The following is a 13,242-nucleotide window of genomic DNA, read 5'->3' on the forward strand; positions in this document are numbered from 1 at the left end:
GGCCTGTGGAATGTTGTCCTTCTCTTCAATGGCTGTGCGAAGTTGCTGGATATTGCCGGGAACTGGAACACGCTGTCGTACATGTCGATACAGAGCATCCCAAACATGCTCAATGGGTGACATGTCTGGTGAGTATGCAGGCCATAGAAGAACTGGGACATTTTCATCTTCCAGGAATTGTGTACAGATCCTTGCGACAGGGGGCTGTAAATTATCATGCTGAAACATGAGGTGATTGCTGTTGATGAATGGCACGACAATGGGCCTCAGGATCTCGTCACAGTATCTCTGTGCATTTAAATTGCCATCGCTAAAATGCAATTGTGTTCTTTGTCCGTAGCTTATGCCTGCCCATACTATAACCCCACCGCCTCCATGGGGCACTCTGTTCACAACGTTGACATCAGCAAACCGCTCGCCCACATGACACCATACACGTGGTCTGCTGTTGCGAGGCTGGTTGGACATATTGCCAAATTCTCAAAAATTATTTTTGAGGTGACTTATGGTAGAGAAATGAAAATTCAATACTCTGGCAACAGAGTTCCTGCAGTCAGCATGCCAAATGCAAGCTCCCTCAAAACTTGACAAATCTGTGACATTGTGTTGCGTGGCCAAACTGCACATTTTAGAGTGGCCTTTTATTGTCTCAGCACAAGTTGCACCTGTGTAATGATTATGCTGTTGAATCAGCTTCTTGATATGTCATACCTGTCAAGTGGATGGATTATCTTGGCAAAGGATAAATGCTCACTAACAGGGATGTAAAGAAATTTGTGCACAACATTTTTGTGCATATGGAAAGTTTCTGGGATATTTTATTTCACCTCATGAAACATGGGACCAACACTTTAAAAGTTGGGTTTATAGTTTTCTTCAGTATAAAATATTGTAGGTGAATGAATTTCTACCATCCAACACCTCAATAACATATACCATTATTTTCTCTTTTCTCTCAGAATTCACGTAACTTCCAGGACTTTGACTGCCAGGTGAGTGTCTCCAGTTCTAAATGAAGGGTGTTGATTTGTACTGATCATTTTCAGTGATGTGAAAATGAAGGGCCCAGACACTTGAACTCTTCAGTAAGGCCATTCTACTGCCACTGTTTGTTTGTGGAGATTGCATGGCCGTGTGCTTGATTTTATACACATTTCAGCAATGGCTGAAATCACAAAATCCACCAATTTGAAGGTCTCTACATTATTTTTCATTTGACCTTTATTTAGTTAAGAACAAATTCTTATTTTCAATGACGGTCTAGGAAGAGTAGGTTAATTAACTGCCTTGTTCAGGGGCAGAGCAACAGATTTTTACCTTGTCAGCTCTGGGATTCGATCTAGCAACCTTTCGCTTACTCGCCCGATGCTCTAACCACTAGGCTACCTGCCGCCCCTACATACTTTTCCACATGCAGATAGAACTATATAGGGTTATTATTAGTCTACATACATAGGCTACAGTCAGAAATGGATCTTCATTATTTTTGTATCTGCTGACAGTGGACAGTGGTCTTTGCACAGTGCAAGGTACATGCTTATGAAGGTTGCACTTCAACTGTAAGGTGGATGCTGCCTTTCCCAGGGACTGTAAACAGTTAACTAATGCTGGCTTTCCCAGCCTCCATGTAGTCATGCCTGTTCTCTGCATCACGTCCTGGGCTAAATATAGCTACTGCAGGTAGGATGGTAAACATACTCAGTAGAGCAGGGCTGGTGCTCTTTTCCTCCATGTGGGCCTGTCTGCGCACCCACACCCCTTCATGCATACACTCAGATATGTGTATAGGCATTGTCAGACACACGAACACACACTTTCTTCAGACATATTCCTTTTACCACATCCATCGGGACATTGTACCAGCAGAGTTTGCATCTAGCCAGTAAATCCACCAGGATTTGTATAATTATTACAGAGCTCCCATTAGTCATTCTACTGCAGCACTGCTGTGACATCATCAAACCAGAGACGGTGTGTGTGGATGTGGATGGGAAGGGACGACAGGGCCCGATGGTGTGGCAGAGGGTATCAGTCTTCATTCTCCACCTGGATGATGCAGTCCCAACCTGAGGATGTTTCTCTTACATCACACTGAGGTAGCCACAATTTCTTCATTTTTTTACATTTATTTAGGACAAAACACATCGCGACAAGTGAGACACCACAACACTACATAAAGAGAAGACAAAAACATAGCATAGTAGATGTGTGTCACCCACCCTCCCTCCCTCCCTTCACACTTTCTTATATGTTTACACTCTTGACAGGAATTCTGAACAAAATGATGGAGCTAGACATGGCTATTCAAAATGTGATGCTAAATGAGTACAGAATCGGGAGACGTGCTCTGGGAGCTGCAGTGGCACTGAGGGGGGAGTAACGGGGTGCTTTGCTCTGTTCAACATAACAATTCAGTCCTCCTTAGATCTAGCAGAGACAATGGTGTGATCCATTTCAGATATATTGTTCTATGTACAGTGAGCTCCAAAAGTATTGGGACAATGACATTTTTTGCTGTTGTTTTGGATCTGTACTCCAGCTCTTTGGATTTGAAATGATACAATGGCTGTGAGGTTAAAGTGCAGACCGCTTTAATTTTCATCCATATCGAGTGAACCGTTTAGAAATTACATCACTTTTTGTACATATTGAGAAAGTTACAGACGCATAAATATCCTACCCCCAAAAAATGCTAACCTGCCCTGTTGAGAGGTTATCCGTAATCATGGTAGCATCCACATGAATGTAGAAGTGTTTAGAAACATATTCTATTTTTAATAAATAGTAAAAGTGACTCCAAAATTACGCAACACATTATTTACCGTTAATCTCTATTGGGTGCAAAGTAATCTGAAACACAACCAAAACAAACAGCAAAGCTTAACGTAATCATTGTGTGCTAGGAATATGGGACCAAATACTAAACTTTTAACCACTTTAATACACAAGTGAATTTGTCCCAATACTTTTTGTCCCCCTAAAATGGGTGGACTATGTACAAAAAGTGTTTTATTTCCAAACAGTTCACCTGATATGAATGAAAATACCCTCAAATTAAAGCTGACAGTCTGCACGTTATGCTCATAGTCATTGTATCAGGTTAAATTAAATTCAAAATGCTGGAACACAGAGCTGAAAAAACAGCCCAATCCTTTTGGACCTCACTTTATAAGCTAAAAAAACCTGACAACCTCTTAGGCTTGATCTTAGCCTCCTCCAGGGATGCACTCTCCTCTCTCTTCCCCTTCAGTGGGTGGAGCAAATGGCTTCATATGAAATCAAACGGGGATTGCAAGTCATTGGCCCTCTGTGTTCTGCTGATCTCGTTTAGCCCAGGGGAGGGCGCTCTAAGCCTGACTGATGGTGCAGAGCAGAGGTGCTAGACCTTTGTGTCTAAGATGTGCCTGTACAATGCAGACGGCTAATGTGGTTAATATATTGGTTAATGTAGCTCTGAAGGAGAAGTGGGGAAAACAGTGCAATGAGAAGAAGTACATCAGTGTCTTTTTTAAGCTGCTATCCCTGTCTTCCACTTTCTCCTCTGTCCGTCCATCTCCTTGAATGGGGTGGTTGGTGCTGAGACAACAGTGTCTGTATGACTCACAGGGATGGAGAGGTGACAGCTTAGCTATGACACTGTCACTGGCCTGCCTTTGGCAGAGAGACATAGAAACAGTCTCTATGATTGTGTTCTGAGGTGGCACTGGAATTAAAACAAAACAGACTCTAATCAGAAATGTATACCTGAAATAAAATGGTGGTGATTTATCAGTGTGTGTGGAGATAGCAGTCACTTGTGAACAGATTATTGATAATCCAGGTGGGGGGGGGGGGCGTTTTACCAGAGATGCATGCATCATAATTAGACCAGTCAACAGGTGCTTGTACATTGTAAATGTGTCTGTTACGTCCTGACCGTAAGTCCCTTTTAGTTTGGTTAGGGTGTGAGTTGGGGTGGGCATTCTATGTTGTGTATTCTAGGTTTTGTATTTCTGTGTTTGGCCTGGTATGGTTCCCAATCAGAGGCAGCTGTCGATCGTTGTCTCTGATTGAGAACCATACTTAGGCAGCCTGTTTTCCCACTATGATTTGTGGGTAGTTGTTTTCTGTGTCTGTGTTTTACCATACAGAACTGTTTCGGTTTTCATTTATTTTTCTTGTTCTTTTTGTATTCAGTGTTCGGTTTTATTTCACTAAAATATGGACACTTAACACGCTGCGCATTGGTCCGATCTTTCCTACTCCTCCTCAGAAGAGGAGGAAAACCGTTACAGAACTACCCACCACCAAAGGACCAAGCAGTGTGGTAACCCGGAGCAGAGGGTTCTGGACTCTTTGACTTGGGAGGAGATACTGGAAGGCAAGGGACCCTGGGAACAGGCTGGGGAATATTGCCGCCCCAAGGAAGATCTGGAGGCAGCGAGAGCTGAGCGGCGGTGATATGAGGTAAGGCAGGGCAACAGGCACGAGAGGGGGGAGGCACACGGGGAGATTGGCGGAGTCAGGCGATAGATCTGAGCCAACTCCCCGTGCTTACCGGAAGAAGCGTAGTACTGGTCAGGCACCATGTAATGCGATCAAGCGCACGGTTTCGCCAGTATGCGCTCATAGCCCGCTGCGCTATAGGCCAGCCCCCCGCAAGTGCCATGCGAGAGTGGGCATCCAGCCAGGGCGTGTTGTGCCAGCTGTGCCAGCTTAGCGTCTCCGGTATGCCGTTTCAGGCCCAGGGTATCCTGCGCTGCATGCTGTGGCTCCGTGCCGGGCGAATGTGGGCATTGAGCCTAAGGGAGAGGTGCAAGTGGTATGCACCATATCTCCAGTGCTCACCCACAGCCCAGTTCAACCTGTGCCTGCATTCTGGAGGGTCCGGGCTAAAGGGGTCATCCAGCCTGGAGGAGTGGTGCCAAGGCTGCGCACCAGAGCTCCAGTGCTCCCCCACAGCCCGGTCCATCCGGTGCCTCTTCCATGCACCAGGCCTCCTGTAGCTCTCCCCAGCCTGGTGGGTCCTGTGGCAGCCACACACAACAGGCTGTCTCTCCGTCTCCTCACTCCAGGTTCTCCCGTCTGTCCGGAGCTGCCAGAGCCGCCCATCTGTCCGGCACTGCCAGAGTCGCCCTTCACTCCGGCACTGCCAGAGTCGCCCTTCACTCCGGCACTGCCAGAGTCGCCCTTCACCCCGGCACTGCCAGAGTCGCCCTTCACCCCGGCACTGCCAGAGTCGCCCTTCACCCCTGCACTGCCAGAGTCGCCCTTCACTCCGGCACTGCCAGATTCACTCCGGCACTGCCAGAGTCGCCATTCACTCCGGCACTGCCAGAGTCGCCATTCACCCCGGCACTGCCAGAGTCGCCCTTCACCCCGGCACTGCCAGAGTCGCCCTTCACCCCGGCACTGCCAGAGTCGCCCTTCACCCCGGCACTGCCAGAGTCGCCATTCACCCCGGCACTGCCTGGAGTCTCACGCCTGTCCGGCTCTGCCGGAGACTCCCGTCTATTCAGGGCCCGCTGCAAGGGTCCCCAGTCCGAGATCGGCGGCGTGGGTCGCCACTCCAAAGGCGCCAATTAAGTGGGCCAAGACTATGATGGAGTGGGGTCCACGTCCCGCGCCAGAGCCGCCCCCGCGGACAGATGCCCACCCGGACCCTCCCCTATGGGTTTAAGTTTTGCGGCCGGAGTCCGCACCTTTTTTGGGGGGGGGTCTATAGTTTTTGACGTCAAATGAGTCTTGTTGTTTTTTTGAGGAGGGGAGCGACTCGGGCCATTTGGAAGTCAGAGGGGATGCAGCCATTGGTCAGGGAAGAGGTTGATGAGGGAAGTGAGGAATTGTAGTCGAGCAGGCAGGTTGTTGGGCGGCCAGATCTCACTAAGACACAGGATTTCTTCTGGAGAGAGAGGGGAAAAAGAGGTCAAGGCGTAGGGTACGTCTGTGTGAGTGGGACCAGTGGACTCAATAGGCTGATTGAATGAGAAGCGGATGTCGTTTCAAAGTGGTTGGCAAAGTCATCTGCAGAGAGAGAGGAGGGAGGGGGATTAAGGATGAAGGAGAAGGTGGAAAAGAGTTTCCTATGGTTAGAGGTAGAAGGTATGACATTTAGAGTGATAGAAAGTAGTGAATACAGAGTAAGAGACGGTAGAGAGGAGGGAGTGAAAGGATGATAGGTCCCCCGGAAGTATAGTTTTCCAAAATTTTCGCTCAGCTGCCCTGTTCTGTAAGTTTGCAATGAGTCACTCAGCCACGGAGAAGGAGGGGAGGGCCGCGCCGGCTTGGAGGAAAGGGGACAGTGCGAGTCATAGGATGTGGAAAGGGAGGAGAGTAGGGTCGAAGACCCAGAATTTGGAGATAGGAGGGAGAAGGATTTAGCAGAAGGGCGAGATGATAGGATAGAAGAGGAAAGAGTAGTGGGAGGGAGAGAGCGAAGATTGTGACAGTGCATGACCATCTGGGTAGGGTAGGAGGAAAGGGAGTCAGAAAAGGAAACAAAGTATTGATCAGTGACCTGGAGGGGGGTTGCAGTGTGATTAGGAGGTGAGCAGCCTCTAGTAAAAATGAGATCAAGTGTTTTTTCCTTGTGAGTTGGAGGGGATTGGGAAAGGGTAAGGTCAAAAGAGGTGGGGAAAGAGAGAGTTGTAAAGCAATTAATCGAAGGCAGACATCAGTCCTGTGTCATGCCAACAGTAAAGCATCCTGAGGCAATTCATGTGTGGGGTTACTTCGCAGCCAAGGGAGTGGGCACACTCATAATTTTGCCTAAGAACACAGCCATGAATAAAGAATGGTACCAACACATCCTCCGAGAGCAACTTCTCCCAACCATCCAGGAACAGTTTGGTGACGAACAATGCCTTTTCCAGCATGATGGAGCACCTTTGCCATAAGGCAAAAGTGATAACTAAGTGGTTCGGGGAACAAAACATCAATATTTTTGGTCCATGGCCAGGAAACTACCCAGATCTTAATCCCATTGAGAACTTTTGGTCAATCCTCAATAGGCGAGTGGACAAATTAAAACCCACATATTCTGACAAACTCCAAGCATTGATTATGCATGAATGGGCTGCCATCAGTCAGGGTGTGGCCCAGAAGTTAATTGACAACATGCCAGGGTGGATTGCAGAGGTCTTGAAAAAGAAGGGTCAGAACTGCAAATATTGGCTTTTTTCATCAACTTCATGTTTTTAATTTATTTGATTTCACCTTTATTTAACCAGGTAGGCTAGTTGAGAACAAGTTCTCATTTACAACTGCGACCTGGCCAAGATAAAGCATAGCAGTGTGAACTGGCAGCAACACAGAGTTACACATGGAGTAAACAATAAACAAGTCAATAACACAGTAGAAAAAAAAGAAAAAAAATGTAATTGACATTGTAATTGTCAATAAAAGCCTCTTGACACTTATGAAATTCTTGTAAATATACTACAGTATTCCATAGTAACATCTGCCAAAATATTTAAAGACACTGAAGCAGCAAACTTTGTGGAAATTAATATTTGTGTCATTATATACATATGAGATGAGTAATGCAAGAAATGTAAACATTATTAAAGTGGCTAGTGTTCCGTTAATTAAAGTGGCCAGTGATTTCAAGTCTATGTATATAGGCAGCAGCCTCTAATGTACTAGTGATGGCTATTTAACAGTGATGGCCTTGAGATGGAAGCTATTTTTCAGTCTCTCTGTCCCAGCTTTGATGCACCTGTACTGACCTCACCTTCTGGATGATAGCGGGGTGAACAGGCAGTGGATTGGGTGGTTGTTGTCCTTGATGATCTTTTTGGCCTTCCTGTAACATCAGGTGCTGTAGGTGTCCTGGAGGGCAGGTAGTTTGCTCACAGTGATGTGTTGGGCAGACCGCACCACCAAGCGGCGATACAGCCTGATAGGATGCTCTCAATTGTGCATCTGTAAAATGTTGTGAGGGTTTGCCAAGCCAAATTTCTTCAGCCTCTTGAAGTTGAAGTTGTTGCGCCTTCTTCACCACACTGTCTGTGTGGGGGGGCCATTTCAGTTTGTCAGTGATGTGTACGCCGAGGAACTTGAAGCATTCCACCTTCTCCACTGCAGTCCTATCAATGTGGATAAAGGGATGCTCCCTCTGCTGTTTCCTGAAGTCCACAATCATCTCCTTTGTTTTGTTGACATCGAGTGGTTATTTTCCTGGCCTCACACTCCCAGAGCCCTCAACTCCTCCCTGTAGGCTGTCTCGTCAGTGTTGTTAATCAAGCCTACTACTGTTGTGTCGTCTGCAAACTTGATTTTTTATATATATTTTTTTATTTAACCTTTATTTAACCAGGTAGGCTAGTTGAAAACAAGTTCTCATTTGCAACTGCGACCTGGCCAAGATAAAGCATAGCAGTGTGAACAGACAACACAGAGTTACACATGGAGTAAACAATTAACAAGTCAATAACACAGTAGAAAAAAAGGGGAGTCTATATACAATGTGTGCAAAAGGCATGAGGAGGTAGGCGAATAATTACAAATTTGCAGATTGACACTGGAGTGATAAATGATCAGATGGTCATATACAGGTAGAGATATTGGTGTGCAAAAGAGCAGAAAAGTAAATAAATAAAAACAGTATGGGGATGAGGTAGGTGAAAATGTGTGGGCTATTTACCAATAGACTATGTACAGCTGCAGCGATCGGTTAGCTGCTCAGATAGCAGATGTTTGAAGTTGGTGAGGGAGATAAAAGTCTCCAACTTCAGCGATTTTTGCAATTCGTTCCAGTCACAGGCAGCAGAGTACTGGAACGAAAGGCGGCCAAATGAGATGTTGGCTTTAGGGATGATCAGTGAGATACACCTGCTGGAGCGCGTGCTACGGATGGGTGTTGCCATCATGACCAGTGAACTGAGATAAAGCGGAGCTTTACCTAGCATGGACTTGTAGATGACCTGGAGCCAGTGGGTCTGGCGACGAATATGTAGCGAGGGCCAGCCGACTAGAGCATACAAGTCGCAGTGGTGGGTGGTATAAGGTGCTTTAGTGACAAAACGGATGGCACTGTGATAAACTGCATCCAGTTTGCTGAGTAGAGTGTTGGAAGCCATTTTGTAGATGACATCGCCGAAGTCGAGGATCGGTAGGATAGTCAGTTTTACTAGGGTAATCTTGGCGGCGTGAGTGAAGGAGACTTTGTTGCGGAATAGAAAGCCGATTCTTGATTTGATTTTCGATTGGAGATGTTTGATATGAGTCTGGAAGGAGAGTTTGCAGTCTAGCCAGACACCTAGGTACTTATAGATGTCCACATATTCAAGGTCGGAACCATCCAGGGTGGTGATGCTAGTCGGGCAAGCGGGTGCAGGCAGCGATCGGTTGAAAAGCATGCATTTGGTTTTACTAGCGTTTAAGAGCAGTTGGAGGCCACGGAAGGAGTGTTGTATGGCATTGAAGCTCGTTTGGAGGTTAGATAGCACAGTGTCCAATGACGGGCCGAAAGTATATTGAATGGTGTCGTCTGCGTAGAGGTGGATCAGGGAATCGCCCGCAGCAAGAGCAACATCATTGATATATACAGAGAAAAGAGTCGGCCCGAGAATTGAAACCTGTGGCACCCCCATAGAGACTGCCAGAGGACCGGACAGCATGCCCTCCGATTTGACACACTGAACTCTGTCTGCAAAGTAATTGGTAAACCAGACATGGCAGTCATCCGAAAAACCGAGGCTACTGAGTCTGCCGATAAGAATATGGTGATTGACAGAGTCGAAAGACTTGGCCAGGTCGATGAAGACGGCTGCACAGTACTGTCTTTTATCGATGGCGGTTATGATATCATTTAGTACCTTGAGTGTGGCTGAGGTGCACCCGTGACCGGCACGGAAACCAGATTGCACAGCGGAGAAGGTACGGTGGGATTCGAGATGGTCAGTGACCTGTTTGTAGGCTTGGCTTTCGAAGACCTTAGATAGGCAGGGCAGGGTGGATATAGGTCTGTAACAGTTTGGGTCCAGGGTGTCTCCCCCTTTGAAGAGGGGGATGACTGCGGCAGCTTTCCAATCCTTGGGGATCTCAGACGATATGAAAGAGAGGTTGAACAGGCTGGTAATAGGGGTTGCGACAATGGCGGCGGATAGTTTCAGAAATAGAGGGTCAAGATTGTCAAGCCCAGCTGATTTGTACGGGTCCAGGTTTTGCAGCTCTTTCAGAACATCTGCTATATGGATTTGGGTAAAGGAGAACCTGGAGAGGCTTGGGCGAGAAGCTGGGGGGGGGCAGAGCTGTTGGCCGAGGTTGGAGTAGCCAGGCGGAAGCCATGGCCAGCCGTTGAGAAATGCTTTTTGAAGTTTTCGATAATCATGGATTTATCGGTGGTGACCGTGTTACCTAGCCTCAGTGCAGTGGGCAGCTGGGAGGAGGTGCTCTTGTTCTCCATGGACTTCACAGTGTCCCAGAACTTTTTGGAGTTGGAGCTACAGGATGCAAACTTCTGCCTGAAGAAGCTGGCCTTAGCTTTCCTGACTGACTGCGTGTATTGGTTCCTGACTTCCCTGAACAGTTGCATATCGCGGGGACCCGCCACAGGATGTTTTTGTGCTGGTCGAGGGCAGTCAGGTCTGGAGTGAACCAAGGGCTGTATCTGTTCTTAGTTCTGCATTTTTTGAACGGAGCATGCTTATCTAAAATGGTGAGGAAGTTGCTTTTAAAGAATGACCAGGCATCCTCAACTGACGGAATGAGGTCAATGTCCTTCCAGGATACCCGGGCCAGGTCGATTAGAAAGGCCTGCTCACAGAAGTGTTTTAGGGAGCGTTTGACAGTGATGAGGGGTGGTCGTTTGACTGCGGCTCCGTAGCGGATACAGGCAATGAGGCAGTGATCGCTGAGATCCTGGTTGAAGACAGCGGAGGTGTATTTGGAGGGCCAGTTGGTCAGGATGACGTCTATGAGGGTGCCCTTGTTTACAGAGTTAGGGTTGTATCTGGTGGGTTCCTTGATGATTTGTGTGAGATTGAGGGCATCTAGCTTAGATTGTAGGACTGCCGGGGTGTTAAGCATATCCCAGTTTAGGTCACCTAACAGAACAAACTCTGAAGCTAGATGGGGGGCGATCAATTCACAAATGGTGTCCAGGGCACAGCTGGGAGCTGAGGGGGGTCGGTAAGCAGGCGGCAACAGTGAGAGACTTATTTCTGGAGATAGTCATTTTCAAAATTAGTAGTTTGAACTGTTTGGGTATGGACCTGGAAAGTATGACATTACTTTGCAGGCTATCTCTGCAGTAGACTGCAACTCCTCCCCCTTTGGCAGTTCTATCTTGACGGAAGATGTTATAGTTGGGTATGGAAATCTCTGAATTTTTGGTGGCCTTCCTGAGCCAGGATTCAGACACGGCAAGGACATCAGGGTTAGCAGAGTGTGCTAAAGCAGTGAGTAAAACAAACTTCGGGAGGAGGCTTCTGATGTTGACATGCATGAAACCAAGGCTTTTTCGATCACAGAAGTCAACAAATGAGAGTGCCTGGGGCATGCAGGGCCTGGGTTTACCTCCACATCACCCGCGGAACAGAGAAGGAGTAGTATGAGGGTGCGGCTAAAGGCTATCAAAACTGGTCGCCTAGAGCGTTGCGGACAGAGAATAAGAGGAGCAGGTTTCTGGGCATGGTAGAATATATTCAGGGCATAATGTGCAGACAGGGGTATGGTGGGGTGCGGGTACAGCGGAGGTAAGCCCAGGCACTGGGTGATGATGAGAGAGGTTGTATCTCTGGACATGCTGGTTGTAATGGGTGAGGTCACCGCATGTGTGGGAGGTGGGACAAAGGAGGTATCAGGGGTATGAAGAGTGGAACTAGTGGCAAAATTGTGAACTAAAACAATGATAACTAACCTGAACAGCAGTATACAAGGCATATTGACATTTGAGAGAGACATACAGCGAGGCATACAGTAATCACAAGTGTTGAATTGGGAAAGCTAGCTAAAACAGTAGGTGAGACAACAACCGCTAATCAGCTAGCACAACAACAGCAGGTAAAATGGCGATGACTAGGCAACGGGGCCGACAGATAAAACAAACAAGCCGAATGGAGTACCGTGATTAATGGACAGTCCAGCGTGCATCAGCTATGTAGCCAAGAGATCAGTGTCCAGGGGGCAGCGGTGGATGGGGCAGGGAAGCTGGACTGGCGAGTGTTATCCAGGTTAAAAAAACTAACAATGACTAAATAGCTTGTAGCTAGTTAGCTGGTTAGCTTCTGGAGGTTCTTGAGTGTGTTCTAAAAATTTAAATAATAGCGATTCCGTATCACATTGGGTGAGGCAGGTTTCCGGAAGGTATAAACAAATTAAAAATCGAAAAGAGATAGAAAGTAAATATGGGTCCAGTGACCGGTTGTGGGCCCGGGTATTGTAGCCCAGGAGTATGCTACGGTGGTAGCACAGGTGCTCTGGCCGGGCTAGCTTCCAGCTATGTGGGTGGAAACTCTAGCCAGGAGTAATCATCCGGGGTTGCTGTTTAGCTAGATAGCTAGTTGTGAAGATCCAGCTGAAAAATGTTCCGTTTGCAGTGGGAATCCGGGGATGAAAAATAAATAGGTCCGTTATGCTCTGGTTAGAGTCGCGTTGTTCGAACTGGCGAGAGCTTTCCGAGCTAAAGGTTAGCTGATGACCGGTTAGCTGAAGGCCGCTAGCATAGCTGGTGGTTAGCTGGCTAGCTTCAGTTGAGGTGTTCCGGTTCCGAAGTAAATATAAGTACTTTAGGAAAAATAGCTACATTGGGTGAGGCGGGTTGCAGGAGAATATTTGGAAGCTTAGGTTTAGAAAAATGTTTTTAAAGAGATATGCGAAGAAAAATATGTAAAAACGAAAAAGAAACGATATATATACAAGGGACACAACACGACAGGACGATTTACTGCTACGCCATCTTGGAATGATTGAGTTAGAGGCGTGCTTGCCCACACAGTCATGGGTGAACAGGGAGTACAGGAGGGGGCTGAGCATGCATCCTTGTGGGGCCCAAGTGTTGAGGATCAGCGAAGTGGAGGTGTTGTTTCCTACCTTCACCACCTGGGGGCGGCCTGTCAGGAAGTCCTGGACCCAGTTGCACAGGGTGGGGTTCAGACCCAGGGCCTCGAGCTTGATGATGAGCATGGAGGGTACTATGGTGTTGAATGCTGAGCTATAGTCAATGAACAGCATTCTTACATAGGTATTCCTCTTATCCAGGTGGGATAGGGCAGTGTGCAATGTGATGACGATTGCATCGTCTGTGGATCTATTGAAGTA

The 13,242-nt window shown here is 47.3% G+C and overlaps 1 protein-coding gene across 2 annotated transcripts in view; it reads left to right on the forward strand.

Annotated features, from left to right (window-relative positions):
* Positions 1–13,242, forward strand: part of LOC124002653 (protein NDRG3-like) — a 58,885-nt gene that overhangs the window by 17,732 nt on the left and 27,911 nt on the right. For both annotated transcript variants that reach the window (XM_046310240.1, XM_046310241.1), the window contains exon 3: positions 960–992. In XM_046310240.1, the coding sequence (XP_046166196.1) occupies positions 960–992 (33 nt within the window). The remainder of the gene's footprint in view (positions 1–959; positions 993–13,242) is intronic.

The sequence above is a fragment of the Oncorhynchus gorbuscha genome, linkage group LG18 (assembly GCF_021184085.1).
Source record: "Oncorhynchus gorbuscha isolate QuinsamMale2020 ecotype Even-year linkage group LG18, OgorEven_v1.0, whole genome shotgun sequence".
Lineage (NCBI taxonomy): Eukaryota > Metazoa > Chordata > Actinopteri > Salmoniformes > Salmonidae > Oncorhynchus > Oncorhynchus gorbuscha.